The sequence below is a fragment of the Hyla sarda genome, chromosome 3, assembly GCF_029499605.1.
Source record: "Hyla sarda isolate aHylSar1 chromosome 3, aHylSar1.hap1, whole genome shotgun sequence".
Classification (NCBI taxonomy): Eukaryota; Metazoa; Chordata; class Amphibia; order Anura; family Hylidae; genus Hyla; species Hyla sarda.
Window position 1 is genome coordinate 217,880,074 of NC_079191.1, and position 20,616 is coordinate 217,900,689.

The 20,616-nt window shown below is 38.6% G+C and overlaps 1 protein-coding gene across 1 annotated transcript in view; it reads right to left on the reverse strand.

Annotated features, from left to right (window-relative positions):
- Window positions 1–11,921: 11,921 nt before the first annotated feature.
- RRAGD (Ras related GTP binding D) overlaps window positions 11,922–20,616 on the reverse strand; it is a 31,053-nt gene continuing 22,358 nt past the window's right edge. Inside the window, exons 6-7 of the mRNA XM_056566108.1 lie at window positions 15,608–15,750; window positions 11,922–12,712 (exon numbers count right to left, since the gene is read on the reverse strand). Of these exons, the coding sequence (XP_056422083.1) occupies window positions 12,561–12,712; window positions 15,608–15,750 (295 nt within the window). The 3' untranslated portion in view covers window positions 11,922–12,560. The remainder of the gene's footprint in view (window positions 12,713–15,607; window positions 15,751–20,616) is intronic.

The window sequence follows — 20,616 nt, forward strand, 5'->3', positions numbered from 1 at the left end:
TGGCCACTGGGTCGTACCCTCTGTGGGCATCGTGTCTCGGAGGCGGTGATCGCCGCCCGGCGCTACGCCAGTGTTAGACTCTAAATAGGTGGCCTTGACGTGGCGAGTGGGCTTGTACTTTTTGATCAAAATGTATACTAACAACCTGTTAGTTTTTTAAATTATGCTGAGAAGCAAGAAGATCAAAATACAAATGGTGGATGTGCAGCTATGTTTCTCTATTTGTGTTGTATGTTTGTAATCTCTCCCTTCTTCCATGGCCATCACTCCACTTCACCCATGCGGCCCAGGCATTTTTAATTAGCAGGAGACTGCATAAGGGTTTCCTCCTAACATTCTCCCAGGCCTCTGGTAGGGAGCACATGGTAGGTGTTCACACTGATGTGGTTCTCTGTGGCGGCCATTGTTTCCGTGATGCTTTGTCTGTGGGGTGCTGCGGCCCAAAGCCAGGGGCTTCGTCGGGAAGCAGTGGGGCTGCCTGGACACTGGGTCGTACCCCCATGGTGTCTTGGAGGCGGTGGTTGCAGCACGGTGCTACACCAGTGTTAGGTTAGGGACCCACTCTAAATAGGTGGCCTTGACGTGGCGATTGTGCTTGTACTTTTTGATCAAAATGTATACTAACAACCTGTTAGTTTTTAAATTATGGTGAGAAGCAAGTAGATCAAAATACAAATGGTGGATATGCGGCTATGTTTCTCTATTTGTGTTGCACTTTGAAATAATGTATCTTATATTTATCCAGTTGATTGTGACGTAAGGTTCTCCTGCTGAGGAATCCATTCACATACAGCCCTTTAGTGGCAGCACCCCACCACCACCACCACCACCACCACTTGTCAAGACAGGATTTGTTCTGGCTTTAGGGAGTGGAATAACCACATATATACAGCAGATATGCCAATCTGTAAAGAAAGATAAATTGGATAGGGGATAAGTTATAGATCGCGCGGGGTCTGACCGCTGGGACCCCCCACGATCTACTGAACGGGGCCCTGGCAGTCTGCTAGAAGGGGCATGCCGTCCCCCACACGGAGCAGCGGCTAACACGCCCCCTCCATGTATCCCATAGAGATACATAAAGGGGGAGTGTTGGCCGCGGCTTCCTGCGGGGGTTGGAACGGCCACTTCCCGCAGACTGCCAGGGCCCCTTTCAGGAGATCATGACAGGTCCCAGCAGTTGGACCCCCCGCGATTTATACCATATCCCCTAACCTTTAGATAGGGGATAAGTTATTTTTCACTACACTAGTCCTTTAATTTTAGTTGCTTTGATTAAATAATACATATGTATATGTGTCTGTTTATGTGTCGGATTTATTAGGCAAGTTTGTTTTCATGAAGGACATAGCTTTGCCTCCACACATGGACTTGTATGGTATGGTCATCAATATAACTGATGGACATCATCTGTATATCTAGCTAAGCTAGGGAAGGCTGGCATTTTTTAGGGTGCCATTAATAAATACAGCACTTCCATTAATAAAAACAGCACTTCGCCAGGAGTACAACGCATAGTAGGTACGCCTCTGTGCATGTAGAGAGCTGTCAGCCACTGAGTAGGACCGCCACATGACTATTAAGCTCTGCCTGATCTATAACATTATGCTGGCAGATTAGACTACATTTCAACATTACAGGTTCCCTTTAACCACATTTATTAGTGCCAAGATAAAACAGTTATTTTTACTGTTATGCTCATTTTTATTTTCAAACACAATATGAGTATGAATATGAAATTTATTTTTAATTATTTACATGACACCGACATATTCTGCAGCAATATAGACATAATGCATTCGCTTATAATGCTTTACTTGCATTCATCTTAATCCTTATCCTTAGAGCTAACAATCAAATTACTTTGCTCATACTCCAAAGCAATGTCTCAGGAACAAAGGTATTCTAAGAGGGATTTTCAGTGCAAAAGAACACCACCATTAAAGGGGTACTCCGGTGAAATTATTATTTTTTTAAATCAACTGGTAATAGAAAGTTAAACAGATTTGTAAATGACTTCTATTAAAAAATCTTAATCTTTCCAGTACTACCAGCTGCTGTGTACTACAGAGAAAGTTCTTTTCTTTTTGAATTTCTTTTTCGGCCCACCACTGTGCTCTCTGCTGACACCTTTGTCCGTGTCAAGAACTGTCCAGAGTAGGAGCAAATCCCCATAGTAAACCTATCCTGCTCTGGACAGTTCCTGACTTGGACAAAGGTGTCAGAAGAGAGCACTGTGGTCAGACAGAAAAGAGATTGAAAAAGAAAAGGACTTCCTTTGTAGTTTACAGCAACTGATAAGTACTGGAAGATTTATAAATAGAAGTAATTTACAATTCTGTTTAACTTTCTGGCACCAGTTGATTTAAAAAGAAAATTGTTTTCTGCTGGAGTACCCCTTTAAGTTATCTTTCTGTACAAGCTTTAGAGGAAACAACAATATATATGTGTGTATATATATATATATATATATATATATATATATATATATATATACATATATATATATATATATATACACACACACATACATACATATGTTACCGTTGAAACCAGTTTTCAGTTAGAACTGGTTTTCCCTAGTGGAAACAAGTTCTCACTGACCTGAATGTCAGTTTTAATGACATGACTGTAATATGTGAAGAAAGTAAGGCACCTGATGATGCGGAGGTACTAGCTGACTCTGAGGAGGTATTAGCCTGTTATGTATCGTTGAATCTGTTTTAAAACTAGTTTTAACTAGGCACACCTGTTTATGTGAAACAAATCAGTTAAAAACAATTAAAAGTGTTTATTGGGAATTAAAATAATTTCTATAATGTAGCATGTTGTTGAGGATACAACAATATTCGATATAACATATATGATACAACATTCCTTTTTTGTATTAGCAGTAACATTCCAGTTTGAATGAAGGCGTTCAGTATAAATTTGGTTTTATCTAGGGAAAAGCAGTAAATCCTAGTTTTCACAAAGGCATTTAGTCAAAACTATTTTTCCCTAAGAAATAGCAGTAAATGCTAGTCTTCACACAGGAGTTCATTCAAAACTGGTTTTCACTAGCGAAAAGCAGTAAATTTTAGTTTTCACAAGGCGTTCAGTCAAAACTGTTTTTCACTAGGGAGAACCAGTTTTAACTCAAAACCAGTTTTCTGTTGACAGGTGTTGCAGGGACAGCATAGATGAAGAAACTGTAGGCAACCCTGCATGCTATTATCAGTTTGTAAAGGGAGACTTTGTAATTATACCATTACCTCAAAAAAATTAATATAAAATATATTTATTATTGGCCTTTTTTCCAGATAAAATGTCGGAAAACATTATGGAATCACAGTGTTGTGGAAAAATTATGGAATCAACTAATAATGGCATATTCTTTGCTGAGATAAATAAAATAAGACCTTACAAAAGAATTGTTCATTTAGTCCAGGGGTCCTCAAACTACGGCCAGCGGGCCACATGTGGCCCGCCGAGGACATTTATCCGGCCCGCCGCTGCCTGGGACATCCCTGTGTCCCCAAAGATGTTTTCGGGACACAGGGATGCGCTCTCGGAGGCCCTGTGTTTACTTTAAAAACACAGGGGTCGCCGGGAAGGTGGCGAACGCAGGGACGTCACTGACGCCGTGCGTGCGCCCATAGCAACGGAGCGCGGAGGAGCGGAGCAGCGATGAGGACGTGAGCTGGTCAGCTAGGTAAGTGTTACCAGCGGCACGTCAGCTTCGGTGCTCCGACCACCGCTCCTTCGGTCCCGGGACTTACTACTATGTCCGGACCGGAACTATACTGCACCTAATGTGGGGGAACTATACTGCACCTAATGTGGGGGAACTATATTGCACCTAATGTGGGGGAACTATATTGCACCTAATGTGGGGGAACTATATTGCACCTAATCTGGGGGAACTATACTGCACCTAATGTGGGGGAACTATACTGCACCTAATGTGGGGGAACTATACTGCACCTAATGTGGGGGAACTATACTGCACCTAATGTGGGGGAACTATACTGCACTTAATGTGGGGGAACATACTGCACCTAATGTGGGGGAACTATACTGCACCTAATGTGGGGGAACTATACTGCACCTAATGTGGGGAGCTATATTGCACCTAATGTGGGGGAAAATGCTGCACCTAATGTGGGGGAACATGCTGCACCTAATGTGGGGGAACTATACTGCACCTAATGTGGGGGAACATACTGCACCTAATGTGAGGGAACTATACTGCATCTAATGTGGAAGAACATACTGCACCTAATGTGGGGGAAGTATACTGCACTAAATGTGGGGGAAGTATACTGCACCTAATCTGGGGGAAGTATACTGCACCTAATGTGGGGAAAGTATACTGCACCTAATGTGGGGGAAGTATACTGCACCTAATGTGGGAGAAGTATACTGCACCTAATGTGGGGGAAGTGTACTGTATCTAATGTGGGGGAAGTATATTGCACCTAATGTGGGGGAAGTATACTGCACCTAATGTGGGGGAAGTATACTGCACCTAATGGGGGGAAGTATACTGAACCTAATGGGGGGGAAGTATACTGCACCTAATGTGGGGGAAGTATACTGCACCTAATGGGGGGAACTATACTGCACCTAATGTGGGGGAACTGTACTGCAGCTAACGTGGAGGAACTGTACTGCAGCTAATGTGTGGGAACTGTACTGCACCTAATGGGGGAGAACTGTACTGCACCTAATGTGGGGGAACTGTACTGCACCTAATGGGGGAGAACTGTACTGCACCTAATGTGGGGGAACTGTACTGCCAACCCTAATGTGTGGGAACTACATCCTAATGTGGGGAACTATACTGCCAACCTAATGTGTGGGGAACTGTACTGCACCTAATGTGGGGGAACTGTACTGCACCTAATGTGTGAGAACTGTACTGCACCTAATGTGGGGGAACTGTACTGCCAACCTAATGTGTGGGGAACTGTGCTGCGTACTTAAAGGGGTAGTCCACTAATAAGATATATAAGTGTGCATAGGAAGTTGTTCATGTTTTTTTAATCTATAGTCCGGACCTCCAACGGTCTGAGGGACCGTGAACTGGCCCCCCGTTTAAAAAGTTTAAGGACCCCTGATTTAGTCAATGGAAGCAACTATGTAAAGGTTCCTATACATTTCCTACAGTTCCTAAATATGTTCGGCTGAAGCTGCCACCACTGTGTGGGTGAAGAAAAGGGACGGACATGCTGAATTTTTGCCACTGCATACGGTTAGGTGTATGGGGAGGTCGGGAGGGGTATCTGTCAGCCGAACAAACGTAATTGAAATTGTATAGGAACCTAAATTTCAAAATAGAAATTCAGGACATAATAAAGTTGTACCCAGGCAGCTGTGTGTAAAATTAGGTGCAAGTATAAAAAAAAAAATAGGAAAGTTATAAAAGAAAAATAGTTTGAGGTAAATGCCAAAAGCTTCAGGATAGAAAACTCAAAGCAATATGCCTGGAAAATAGAAAATGCTAAACAAAACAAATGAAAAGCATATTGAAAGAAACAGTGATCAACAATTGCAATAAATGGGCTGAATTTTGATTTACATATACAAAAGCCAATCAAACACCAACAAAAACACCAAAATAGAAGAAAAAAGGGGGACATGGAACAAAAGCCATCATGGAGTGTTGAGGACTGGATAAAAGTGATATTCTGGTATGAATCACCAATATGCAGTGGCCAAGTAGATGATGCTGGACTTTTTGTCTGGTGCTGTTCTAATAAAACATTTGCCTGCTCATTTGCAATATGATACATGTGAGGTACAGAACCAGGGTAATGGCATTTATTACCTTAATAGTCAGGGAACAAGTGTGTATAAAACTCTCAGGATGATAATGCATGTCACCACAGAGAAAAGAATAGCATATGAAGTCGATGACATCTCAATCTGATTGGAAATTTAATCCAGCAAAGATGAGCAACAAAGTACTGACTGAGATTTTTTTAAATTCTTTTTGCTACTAGATGTTGAAAGGCATATACTATTAAAATAGAAAAAATAGCTTAAGTTTTTATAAAACTAGAATGTTACGCTGTCAAATAAATATTGTTTTGTGTCATATATGTGATTTGTGTATTTGTTGTGAAAAAAATGCTGGCTGTATGTGTTTTGTGTGTGGTCTTACCATCATGTTTGCCAGGGGTTGTACCTTCTAATGTACCCTACTTTCAAGACAGTATGATCACATCTTTGCACTATAAAGCTTTCTCTATCTTAAAGGAGTATTCCAGGAATTTTTTTTTATTTTACTATGTTACAGGGACTGTAAAGTTAGTGTAGTACATAATATAGTGTCTGAACCTGTATGTGACAGTTTTCTCACAATTCTTATGTGATTTTCACCCCAATATTTATTTTTACCAGCATATAAAATGACTGCTGTCTCAGATTTTTCCCAGATTGCAATGCGGCCGAGACCTGACACCACTAGTCAGCTGATGACAGGGAGCCTGTCTGCTTCAATGGGTGGAGGGATTGCTTGGTGGGAGAGAGATCAATCTGCAACTAATGCAACAGCTGTAGGCACCCTGATTGAAAACCACAGGTCTTTTGAATGGATGCAGCTCATTTATGTTTCAATGGGTGGGGTGGCTGATGTGTTGGAGGGAGGAAAATTGAATTATGGGATTTGTAGGCAAAAGGAAAAAAAAACAGTTCATAAAAAGCTAACCACAGTGTTATGGTAATCTCACAACATAGTTATTTAGCCCCGATACAAGCGCAGATCCTTCCTAAGCATGTCCATTACTGTCTGCCAGGCACATACTAAAATCACCTTATGGTGGATAACCCCTTTAAATAGTATATTATTGGCATAGTGCCTTAAAATTCTGTTTGACGACTATTCAACTGCATGAACCTCCACCAAATTTTAGAACTTTTATGTATGATCTCACATTCCTGGCTTTCTACAATTCTGTCTCTTGCTAATAGAATATATTATGATCCAAAACCAGATACCTAACATGATTAACTGTATGTAGTGTGTTGTACTGCAATGAACATTTATTTTTTCCCATAGACTTCAGTGGAGAGTGAATGGGGATACAGATTCCTTTTTCCCAGATCATTGAGTTCCCAAGCAGCTGGTCTGGTTTATGCAAAATTCTTTCAATATGTAATTTATTTATTTATTTAATGTTGATCCCAATAGTAATAAGCACTTTTACAAAAAGAAAAAATTACAGTTCCTTTACGTCCTGCAGCAGCAGCACTAATAGGGAAGAATCTATCTTCCTGCAATGATATGACAAAAGGAATCAATTAACAATTTATTGCATTTTTTTTCTGTCCTCCTTTAGGACATGTGGTATCTGGGAAAGGGTAACTCTATTTACTTTTGTCCGTTTAACTCTTTGCATGCATGATCTTGCTGACGAGGAGTTGCTATCATTATTATTATGTTTAGCTTCTTTCAGGTTCATGTTAAAAACAGCTATAGCTCAGGAAAACTGGTGGCATTTTGTATTTTTTTGTTTTAGGTGTTTTACTTTGAATAGTCTTTTACTTTCTGTATAAGCCATCACCACCCCACCATGGGCACTATTCTGTCAGATTCCAAAAGCTAAGCAAGTATAGCCTGGTTATTCCCTGAATAGGAGACTGCCTTGTATCCAGGCTGTAAACTAAAACATTTATGTTTTTAAAGCGTGCTCCAACATCAGAAAGATGAGAGCTGTTCACAAATTTCTTATTCATTTCCACCTAGTCATTCAGGAGAGGACAGTAAGGGTCAATTCAGAGGACATGACTCCAGTATCTTACAAAAGGGGGAAGATGACAAGATCCCATACCCTTTTTATAGAAGAGGAGCTGATCTTTACCTGGGTAACCGATCTTTACTCTGGTTGCTAAGTGGGACCTTTGTCTTGTTCTAGACCAACTCTGTAAAGCCCCATTTTGAGATTCTTCATATTTGAAAGGTCTCCTATCTTGTGCCCATAACCTCTGCTAAGTGCATTAGTGAGATCCATGGTATAGCAGGCATTTACCCTTATCTAATTTTTCTTCAAGACAGAGTTCTCGTGAGAACTGAAACCTTATTAACTCCTAAGGTGCCTTTCAACAACATTAAATTACAGTTTTTTTTCATGATTTCTCTCTTTCGATGTGGGCAGAGCCCAAAATAACCAAGTGGAGCGCACCAAAGAGATAAGAATGTATCATCAGAAAAATTACATTGTTTACGTTTTCATGTTAAACATATTTTTTTAAGAATTTTTGATAATATATATTTATTTTACTGTCTATATCATAAAATAATCCTGAAATCTTTAAATTTTTATTTTCACCACTAAGCTGACACTTCCTGTTCTGCCTGTGATGATAAGGAGGAGGAGGCAATTAAGCAATCTGCGCAGCATTACCATGAAAGGTGACACCGGTAGATAGGAAAGACACAGTGGCGTACCTACCATAGAGGCAACAACACACATGACTGATGGCTCTGGCTCTGCCTTCTCTGCAGTCCAAACCCACTGCTACCCACCAGTATCAACACACCTGCAGTGGCCATGGGGAGGGGGGGCAATTCTAAGTTTTGCTATGGGGCCCCATAATTTCTATATACACCACTAGTAAAACAGTAGATGAAGCTCATAGCTCATCTTCCCCCTCCCCGTGGAAAAAAGAACATGGCTCTAATCAATAAAAAAAGAAAATATAGGTGTTACAAAGCTGCAAATAGACTATACAAGCACTGCAATTGATAAGAGCCTACTCATCCACAGAAGTGTCATCCTCATGGACAGAAAATAAATACATCCCTACTGACTAGTCTTGGAGAGCCTCATGGTCATTGTCTCACATGTAAATGATGTACTACAAGCTGGATATCTGTGAATCCGAACAATCAGCCTTCAGCAGAGTGGTTCTATAGTCCACAGTGCAAAACTACCCCCCTCCCTACCCCATCCAACGATTGCTAAATCCCCACTGGTGCTGCTGCTGGACATTGTGGAAATTCTTGTTTTTACTCACTGTAAATTTTCTTTCCTTTAGTTTGAAACAGGAGCAAATATATTTCCTTCCCAATAAAATTGTTATACAGCAGACCTTGAGGTTTGTTTATTGGAGTCATTAGAAGTACATAGCGAGGCTATGGAGTGTTATGTGTTATATACGCTTTGCAACTTAATTGTTAATTAATACCATCTGTCCTGTCTTTGCAGGAAGATAGAATTTTCCCCTATTGGTTCTGATGCTTTGGACTTAAAGGGGTACTCCACCCCTAGACATCTTATCCCCTCTCCAAAGGATAGGGGATAAGATGTCTGATCGCGGGGGTGCCGCCGCTGGGGACCCCCACAATATAGCATGCAGCACCCACCTGTTACTGCTCCAGAAGCGCTGGAGGGTCTGGCTCCCGACCACGGGGACGGAAGATCGTGACGTCACGACTCCGCCCCCGTGGAGTACCCCTTTAAGGAAAAAGAATTTACAGTAAATGAAAATTACACTTTATAAAAAGCAAAAAGGTAAATATTTAGATGCTTTTAATGTATAATTTTGAGTATTTCTCAAGTAACATTTTACAGTGAAATAAATAGAAGAATACATGATTAGCGCAAAAATATGAATGTGCCATTATATGTGGGCTTTGCCTTCATCTGGAGTAACATTATTTTCAAACAGTAGTGACAGGCATTGCAATTTCAGTGGTTTGTTACTAAGTGCAGATGGGCAAAAGCCTTGTCCAGTGCTGCTACGCAGTTTTCTCTCGGAAATGCAGTCAGCATGGCGGGCTGTGTCATTAAAGGGATACTCTGGTGGAAAACAATTTTTTTTTTTTTTAATCAATCGGTGCCAGAAAGTTCAACAGATTTGTAAATTACTTATATTAAAAAATCTTAACCCTTCCAGTAGTTATCAGCTGCTGTATGCTCCAGAGGAAGTTGAGTGGTTCTTTTCTGTCTGAACACAGTGTTCTCTGCTGACACCTCTGTCTGTGTCAGGAACTGTCCGGAGCAGGAGAGGTTTCCTATGGGGATTTGCTCCTAATCTGGACAGTTCCAGACACAAACAGAGGTGTCAGCAGAGAGCACTGTGGTCAGACAGATTTTTAATAGAAGTAATTTACAAATCTGTATAACTTTCTGGAGCGAGTTGATATGGAAAAAAAAAATGTTTTCCACCGGAGTAACCCTTTAAACTCATCTTAATTTTATTGGGAGCTTCAAATACTGCATTTTTTGGTAGTTGAAACTGTTATTTTAATGCAGAAATCAGTACGGTTTTCTGCTGTGCATTTTTGCTCATGTGAACATATTCTTATGTGTGAAGATATTTCAGTTCTGGTTATTTGTTCTAGCACACTGTGATCCATGAGTCAGTTGAATTCATGATAGGAGGGCTTATCCTACCCAACTGCCTTTTTATTAAAAGCTTTCTCCATATGCACAGTAATAAAAAAAATCTATCAATTGTCCACAACTGGGGGAGCTAGCACCTCTTGGATGCCTCTGACTCGTGGAATTATAATGGTTTCTGTGGTACCTTTATTTGTTTATAGAATAAAAAATTATTATTTCAATATTCGATCTATACATTTTCCCATTGATCTCTCTTGTGTGTCATGTAGTCCCCTTGCTTACTAAATGCAAGGAGCTATATGACTAATGCCATATTTTAGTCCTATTCTGTGTAATGGATTGATCCATGGGCTATACTGCACTACACTGATATAACAAAGTTATGTGAGAAGAATTTTAAATACATGTTTTAGAATAATATGTTAGTGAAATTTATGATTTCCTATTCTGTTGACAAAGAAAATTAAAAAATGAACACCCCTTTAAAGAGCAACTGTGATCAATATAAAGTTTTTTTTATATACAGATATATATATATATATATATATATATATATATAATTTTATAGCCTCGGGTATCTTGATTTCAACAATGGTTTTATTTTTCATGCCATGCATTAGGACACCTATGGCTACAAAATGATATAAAAACTCGAACAAAAACATATTTTTTTCCTCTTCAAATGGCCACTGAAAATAAAGCTGAACATTTGTAAAAGGGGGTTTCCAGCCAGATAGTAATTTTAAAATTTGGGCTTAGGCAGGCTCATTTTCAGCCTTCCTTGAGCAGAAATATTCTACCTGGCTGGAAAACCCCTTTAATTATATTTAAATATATATGTAGTATATTTCATCAGGTTCTCTGAACTATTTTTATTAAACTAAAAATCAGTTGTCCCATTAAAGAACACTACATTAAGGCCAGGCTTCCACACAGGTTTTTTTCTCATGTTTTTTTTCAACTGCAGTTTTTGAGCCAAAACCAAAATGAATGGGAAATATGAAGGAAGGACTAATACCTGTGTGGAAACCTGGCCTTACTCTACTACTTTTCCTGATGCTGCACAGCAGATATATACAAAGTAGACAATAGGTTAATGCATTACTATAATATCACAAAAGTTCCCTATTGTTTTCAGAATAATTTACATATGTAATTTACAATCTGTCATTTTAATAAATTGTATAAAAAGTGCACTGTACTTTTGTGCAAAAATACCTTTAACATTTTTATTATAAAAAATCAGAAAACCTAAAAAAATATTTATCATACTATCATATTGTTTTGTGCAAGTGTTTATCAGTATGTTTCAACAAAGAAACAAATTATATTGGATCAGACCAGTTAAATCAATGACAGACATTATGACAGACTGCATGCATTATGAATAATAGGTTGTGTTTAGGTGATCTTAAAGGGGTTGTCCATAGAATATGTTCTTTTTAACCTGCTTAGGGATGGGTTAAGTAAAATAAAGAATCATCTTTTACTTTCCTCTTTCCCACACAACCACCAATATAACAGAGCTTTGTTGCTCTTCAGTGTGTCTACGTTTAGGGATGTGATGTCACATACCCACTTAGCCAATCAGTGGCAGAGGCGGGACACCACTGTGGCCGCTGATTGGATGAGTGAGTGTGTGACGTCACGTCACCAAGCCCAGACACACTGGACAGCAGGAAACAAAGCTCTGTTATTCTTGCGGTGCCATTGGTGTGAGGAAGGTAATAGATGGTTCTTTTTTTACTTAACTCCTCCATGACCAGATTTTAAATTTTTTTTTTACCCAGACAACCCCTTTAAGGCTACTTTTATCCACCTGACATAAGACCTCAATGTTGCGCTACATTGCAACTAATTTGGTGACACTGCAGCCCACAAATTACCGCAAGTTACAGAACTGTCGGCAGAGATCCAAACCCGCTGGATTTCTGTGTGACCACAATTACTATCATTAGATGAATTATCATTAGATGAAATATCATTAGATGAAATCTTTCTCTTATTCTATATGATAGCATAGTGTAATCTCCCAGGTAAATATATTATTAACACTAGACTTTTGTTTGATGTTTTCATCATAGGACAGATGACCATGATTGTCTATAAGGTAAAGTTTCTTATAATCACTCTTGAGGAATAGAATTATGTTCAGGCACGCACAATATGAAGAAGAAGAAAAGCTGAATCCCAACAGTACTAGCTCTTCTTTCAAATGATTCATCGTTACATCGGAACTCTTGGCCGGCCATTGGAGGCGGCTCTTCTGCTTTTTCGTATTTGACTAAGTTGTTTGCGAGATCTGAGCACTTTCACCCTTACCTCAAACACTTCTTGAATTGCCTTACGAAAGCAATGGAAATTGTAATCTATTAAACCTGTGAACAAAATGAAAGGAAAAAGAATTTCCTAAAGTAATAATAAATTATTGGGTTAAACACACTTTGAAACAGTAGACACTGTGTCTCATTTACTTCACTAAAACTTTTTGGAGACTTATAGTATTAAACTCTTTGGTGAGCTGCTTTAGCTGTGTTTATTCTTTTTATAAAACTGTAACGCCTTGCTTTGAGCACAAAAACTGAAAGGGCATCCTAACACCTTCGAAGGGTGGTCTTGAGGCCTTAGCAGTTTTACACATGTCCATATAAATATATTAGCTATCATGGAGATTATGGGTAAACAGATGAGATCAAAGTTTTCTGTAATCTCAGCTATTGTTGAAGGAGGGAAGCTGCCAATGACAGAGGCCAATACTAGGTGATGTGCCCACGAAATATAGGTACTGTATAAGGAAAAGCAGTTTGTATTAACAAACTTACTTTCTTGAACATCTTTGTCTGGTGCAGGACTGTAAGGAGTTAATATACTGTGTTTGCTTTTTATTTTATTTTTCAATGTAAGGTAAAAATGCCAATATGAGTTGGGATCCTTTGTCACAGCATTGTAATATTAAAGAGAATGCTGATACATTATGCAGTGGAGTATTATTATAGAAGAAAGGGGTAAAACATCTTTTTGTATTGTAGGAATTAGATAAAACCTAGAACTAAAGTGTTGTTTTCCCTCAGAGCCTTTTACAGCTCACATAATGCTTTGATCTGGATTAGCTCACACATTGTGCTGACATAAAACAGATTATGTATGTGCTCAAATGGACTTTTTTTTTGCTTTTTAACAAATTGACATTATAATACAATAAAAAATATACAATTATTATAATAATACACTAACACAGTAATTAAACGTAAGGTTCTGAATGGAAGAGAACTTAAATATATAGCTCATGTTTGCCTATGGGTTTTATCTCATAGGTAGTGCTGCCATTGCCCAACAACTGTGTCTAACAGGCCCCGCTGACCTCAGCGGGATCCATCGGCTTCTGTAGTACCAGTATTGTGAATAAAGCCTTAGTTGAGATAGGAATAGCGAGTTTAAGGTCTCCTAACCTGTGTATTTTAGTAAATAAGTTCCTTATGAAATAATGATTCTGTATCATCTTTCATTTTGACTCTAGATTGTGTCATTTCTCTTTGTCACTGGAAATCTAACTATGCATTGGGAGTTTCCATTCTCTTGTGAATAGGGTGGGTCCCTACCCAATATGATATGGTCAGCACTAATTGGATAGGATCAGAGTATATAAGGCCTTGCTTCACTAAAACAATTCATTCACACTTTTCATTTTTGCACTTTTTCTTTTTTTTCTTACTACACTTTGAAGAAATTATCTGGCAACTGTCAAAATGATAAAATAAATATAATACATTCTAATATATTAAATCACAAAATGTTTAATTACAATTACTATACTAACTATTACTATAATTATAATTACTATAATTACATTTCATATACATTTAAAAAAAAAAAAAAACATTATCAAGCATACAGCAAGCATAGGTAAGCCAGCTCACCGCAGGTATCCCATCCACCGCACGGCAGGTGTATGGCAGCACAATAGTCCAGAGAATAGAAGAAAAGCCAGCGATGGATAAATGCAAAGAAAGTCCTATTTATTGAAGTATAAATCCAGAGACACAAAGTGAACAAGGTAACACGTTTCAGGCGATGCCGCCATGACTAAGGGAGGCAATGCCTGAAATGCGTTACCTTGTTCACTTTGTGTCTCTGGATTTTTACTTCAATAAATGGGACTTTCCTTGCATTTATCTATAGCTGGCTTTTCTTCTATTATCAAGCATAAAAACATTATTTCTGATGCCACAAGTGCTTTACCAGGTGGAGAAATAGTTTGTTATAGATAAATCTTCCCTCTCTTGTCCAAATGACCTGAGAGCCTATGCGAAGAGAGTGCTCTGCAAGAATAGCAGAACGCTCAAGTGGGCATAAGCTATACGTCTTTAGGACTTAAGATTTAAGAGGTGGGAGCAGACGCCTGCACTCTGCTACAATATCTCACATAAGTGAGTCCACCCCTCACATTTTTGAAAATAGTTAATTATATTTTTTACTGTGACAACACTGAAGAAATTACGCTCTGCTACAATGTAAAGTAGTGAGTGCACAGCCTATACAAAGGTGTTTAATGTCGTGTCCTCTTAAAATAACGCAACTCACAGCCAATATTATCTAAACCATGGCTACAAATGTGAGTACATCCCTAATTGGAAATGTCCAAATTGTGGAAAATTAGCCATTTTCCCTTCACAATGTCATGTGACTCGATAGTGCTCCAAAGTCTCAGATATAAATGGGAAGCAGAGTTTGTAACTTTAGTGTTATTGCTTTCACTCTCTCTAATACCGGACATTGGAATTTCAACATGGCACCTCATCGCAAAGAACTCACTGGAAAAAAAGAATTGTTGCTCTACATGAAAAAATTCTAGACCATATTAGCTTACTAGCAACATGAACTATAACTCCTCAACCGGACCACCGGTTTATGTAAGTGATAAATCGTTTTACTCAGGTTCCCCCACACTATAGTGTATTGAGTGCGGTGAACCAGCTGTCATTTTTCTTCAAGGCCTCATGCACATTGCTGTGTTTGAGACCCATGTCACCGGGATGCCAAATGCAGCAAATATATAATTCTATAAGTCTGTATTGTACCTATTTCACTGCTCGACATTTTTTTACTGGAGTATTCTCTAATTCTGATTATTACAGAAAAATACAGTGCCCCACAAAAGTGCCACATTGTATTACAATTATTAAGGAGTATACAGTAGGCCAGTAGTGTTGTCCATGCATTTCTGTATGGCACTGTGAACATGAGTTAACTGTCTTGTTCAGAAAATCATTTACCTTTTCTTTCAAAACTCTCCTCTCTCACAAAACATACAAGAGCTAGGAATTTTGTCACTTCCTTTAAATACAAAATGGTGGTATTATTTAATTTTATAATTGCCAGCGATTCTTTATCATAAGGTGTGCCCGCTCCTTTCAACCTGATAAGAGAAAAAGAAATTGAGGAAGCAAGTAAACATAAAAACATATATGCAATGAAAGCAATAATAAATTATATATCTACTGGCTAACACAGTAAGGGTACGTTCCCACACGGCGTATTTGCTGCGTATTTGCTGCTGCAAATTTTATTTTCCCTGTTGAAGTCAATGGGTAGGAAAATACGCAGCACCAAATACGCAGCAAATACGCAGCAAAATACGTCGTGTGGGAACGTACCCTAAAAATATATTTTTCCTTTTGCAATACAAGTAGCAACAGATGTACCATATGCTCTAGAAAAATCGATTATTTTCAGGACTGATATAAGGAGTCAGTCATACATGTTTAGTAACAAAAGCTCTTAGCTGAAGCATGAGTTGGGCCTCCTCATCATGGTAACATACTTTTAGAAGGGTATTCAACCTTTTTTTTTTTTTTTAGAATGTATTTTTTTACAATGTTAAAGAGCATAGACTTTTCTAATATGCATAGCATAGAGTTTTCTAACATGTATTTAAAAGTCTGCTGACGTACCAGTTGATACCAAGATGAGTAGGAGTTGGGACCATACAATAAATGGGGTTGGTCTGGGTGAATAAGGATTAAGAGAGAAGAAGCAGTAGCATTTCTTGACTAGTTCTTGACAGACTTAAAGGGGTACTCCCACCCTAGACATCTTATCCCCTATCCAAAGGATAGGGGATAAGATGTCTGACCGTGGGACCCCCGCCGCAATGTTGCATGTGGCACCCACCTGTTTCTTGTCCGGAAGCGCTGGAGGGTCTTGGTCGCGAACACGGGAACGGAAGTCCATGACGTCAGGACTCCGCCCACGTGTGACGTCACACTCCGTCCCCGCCCCGTTCCCGCCCCGTCCCCTCAATGGGGATAAGATGTCTAGGGTGGGAGTAGCCCTTTAAAGAGATTTAAAAAAAACTATGGACCCAATAAACATACTACACAAAATCATCTGTGCAGATGCAGGGCTGCTCCGTGAGATGGTGGTGGGGTGGCCATCCATCCTGCATGGTCTTCATTTACCACCTTCCACCAAAAACCCCATTCACTTGGCAAAATGGGAGATTTGTTGCAGGTTTAGGTACAAAATGTGCAACAAAATCCATATCAATTTTTTTTTTATATGGGAACATGCCCTTTACGGCACAATCCTCAACAATACTAATCACCTGTTTGATACCTAGATTAAATGTTAGTAATCACATGATATGTGAAGTCTTCATGACTGATGCCATGTTGGTCCTATTCAGTTATCCTATGAATGTATTAAACTGGTCTAATCCGGGTCATGTCATTTTTTTTTTTACACCAGGTTACAAAATTGATCCTGCAAGAAAACAAGTCATTTTAGAACCTAAGGAGGAAAACCAAACATAAAATATGGAAATGATCCGGTCTTGAAAGGGTTAATGTAAAAAATGACAACTAGTAACCTAAGGTTGACAAGTGCCCATCAGTTCCTGGACATTTTCTTTACTATCTGTAAAAGAACATTTTATGGTTAGAGGAACTTGTGCAAATAACTGCAATTGTAATGATGAATATTTCACCGTTCACAATGAATCCAGTTAATGGTCCATATTTATCAGTCTGTCGGGGAATAAACTGTCTGGATTTGTCCACAGCAACCAATAACAGCGCAGCCGTCATTTTAACAGTCGTCCAAAATATGAAAGATGATCTGTGATTGGTTGTTATGGGAAATCAAACACATTTTTATCCTGGACAGATTGATAAATCTGTGCCAATGTGTGTGTATTAATATTCTGAGGCATATATGATTTATAAACGCTGTGATCCCTTATGGTTTTCCATTGTGTCTGTAGAAATGTTAGTTGTATGTGATGTATGGATTTTATGTCCAAAATAGTTTTCCTATAAGAAATCTACTTACTCGTCACATTCCTTCTTTATAGCCGTTAAAGGGGTACTCCGGCCCTGAGACATCTTATCCCCTATCCAAAGGATAGGGGATAAGATGTCTCACCGTGGGGGTCCCACCTGTTTGAGCTACAGGCAGCAGTGCCAGCTCACAAACAGCCCGGTGGCGACCACGAGGCCGTAGTATCGTGACATCACGACTCCGCCCCGTGTGACGTCACCCCTGCCCCCACTATGCAAGTCTATAGGAGGGGGCGTGACAAGATTGCGGGGTCCCCAGCGGTGGGACCCCCGCAGTGAGACATCTTATCCCCTATCCTTTGGATAGGGGATAAGATGTCTCAGGGCCGGAGTACCCCTTTAAACGCTTTAAGACATGGGAAACTTCCAGTTTTGTTTGTGGTTAGAAAATATTGTGAACTGTTGCTGTAATGAATTCCTACCACTAGAGGGCTTAGTCCAACAATAATTGGAAAAGGAAACAAGAGCTTGCAAGAGCAACCAACATTAAAGGGACATGCATTTTTTTTTCATCATATTACAAATGGTTTAAAGGAGTACTCCGGTGGAAAACTTTATTTTTTTTAAATCAACTGGTGCCAGAAAGTTAAACAAATTTGTAAATTACTTCTATTTAAAAAAAGTTAATCCTTCCAGTACTTATCAGCCTCTGTATACCACAGACAAAGTTCTTTTCTTTTTGAACTTCCTTTCTGTCTGACCACAAGTGCTCTTTGCTGACACCTCTGTCCATTTTAGGAACTGTCCAGAGTAGGAGCAAACCTATCCTGTTCTGGACAGTTCCTGACATGGACAGAGGTGTCAGCAGAGAGCACTTGTGGTCAGACAGAAAGGAAGTTAAAAAAGAAAATAACTTCCTCTGTAGTATACAGTAGCTGATAAGTACTATAAGGATTATGATTTTTAAATAGAAGTAATTTACAAATCTGTTTAACTTTCTGGCACCAGTTGATATAAAAAAAATGTTTTCCAGCAGAGTACCCCTTTATAGGGACATGCATTTTTATTTAATCATATTACAAATGGTTTAAACAGTATTCCATTGACATCAATGTGTAAACTATGTCAACCACAACCAGGCCAGGCTTTTACTGGTATTAACCCCCTCCTGATTGTCCTCTATGCTGTATATATGACATGTTACCTCAGTTTTTACCAACCAGGGTGCCTCCAGCTGTGGCCAAACTACAAGTCCCAGCATGCCCGGACAGCCTTTGGCTGTCCGGGCATGCTGGGAGTTGTAGTTTGGCCACAGCTGGAGGCACCCTGGTTGGGAAATACCATGTTACCTTTTTTCTGTGGATCAGTACGATTACAATGATTCCACATTTACAGTTTTACTGTAAGTTATGTTTTACTACTTACTAAAAAATAATTAACTTTGCATCCCCATGAAATTCTGGCATTAGATTGTTAGTGTTTTTTTTCTTTTTTCTTTTTTTTTAGTGTCATGCAGATAATTTTAATGTTTTTTATTTTGACAGCTGTGGCAATACCACTAATGTTTCTTTTTTTTATTTTTATTTTATAATATAATTATAGTATAGATTAGAGCTTATATATGATTCAGTCTTTTTATTCTTGTAGTGGATAGGGGACTCGAACAAGCAATATTTCGTATAAAACACTGCAATCTTTCTGTATTCTGTCTAACTGCCTAAATGTCATGGTTGCTATTGAATGCAGCATCTACAAGTAAAGAAGAAGTAGGCAAAGAAACTCTGGTGATATATGGGATCACGCTCCCATATGTTTGGGATTTATACAAAAGGAACAGATATAATATGGCAATTTCCGTCCCAATTACTAGAAGACCAGGAGTTCCAAAATCTTCTGAGGGGTTAGCAAGTAGAATTAGACTTGCACTTGAAGTTAGTTGTGAAAACACAAAACTGCATCCAGTTTCTGTACAATGAGACCCTTCTGCCAAAGTCAAACACCTAGCTGTTTCTGCTGTGGAAATTGATTTTAACCCCTTAAGGACGAAGCCCATTTTCACCTTAAGGACCAGGCCAATTTTTTTAGAGCATTTTCGTTTTTTCCTCCTCGCCTTCTAAAATCCATAACTCTTTTATATTTCCATCTACAGACCCATATAGGGGCTTGTTTTTTGCATAACCAATTGTACTTTGTAATGAAACCTCTGATTCTACCATAAAATGTACAGCGAACCCCTCAAAAAAATTTTAGGGAGGAAATTTTTATGAAAACCAAAAGTTTGCACATTTTGGAGGGTTTCGTTTTCACACTGTACAATTTACGGTAAAAATGACATGTGTTCTTTATTCTGTGGGTAAATACAATTAAAATGATACCCATAGCTAGATACTTTTACATTTTTGTACCGCTTAAAAAAAAATCTAACATTTTTTGTACAAAATCAGTAATCTAAAATCACCCTATTTTGACCACCTAAATTTTTTCATTTTTCCGCATATAGGGCGGTATTAGGGCTCATTTTTTGTGCCGTCATTTGTAATTTTTAGCGATACCACATTTGCATATATAAAACTTTTAGATAATTTTTAATGCATTTTTTTAAATAAAATGTGACAAAAAAGCAGCATTTTTGGACTTTTTTTTATTTTTTACGTTTACGCCATTCACTGTACGAGATCATTAACATTATATTTTGATAGTTTGGACATTTACGCATGCGGCGATACCAAATATGTTTATTTAAAAAAATTAAATTTTTGGGGCTAAAATGGCAAAACGGACAATTAAAATTTTTTTTGGGGGAGGGGATTTTTCACTTTTTTTTTACTCTATATTTTTACAGTTTTAAACTTTTTTTTTTTTACACTTTTTATGTCCCCATAGGGGACTATCTATATCAATCATTTGATTGCTAATACTGTTCAGTGCTATGCATAGGACATAGCACCGATCAGTATTATCGGTGATCTTCTGCTCTGGTCTGCTCGATCTCAGACCAGAGCAGA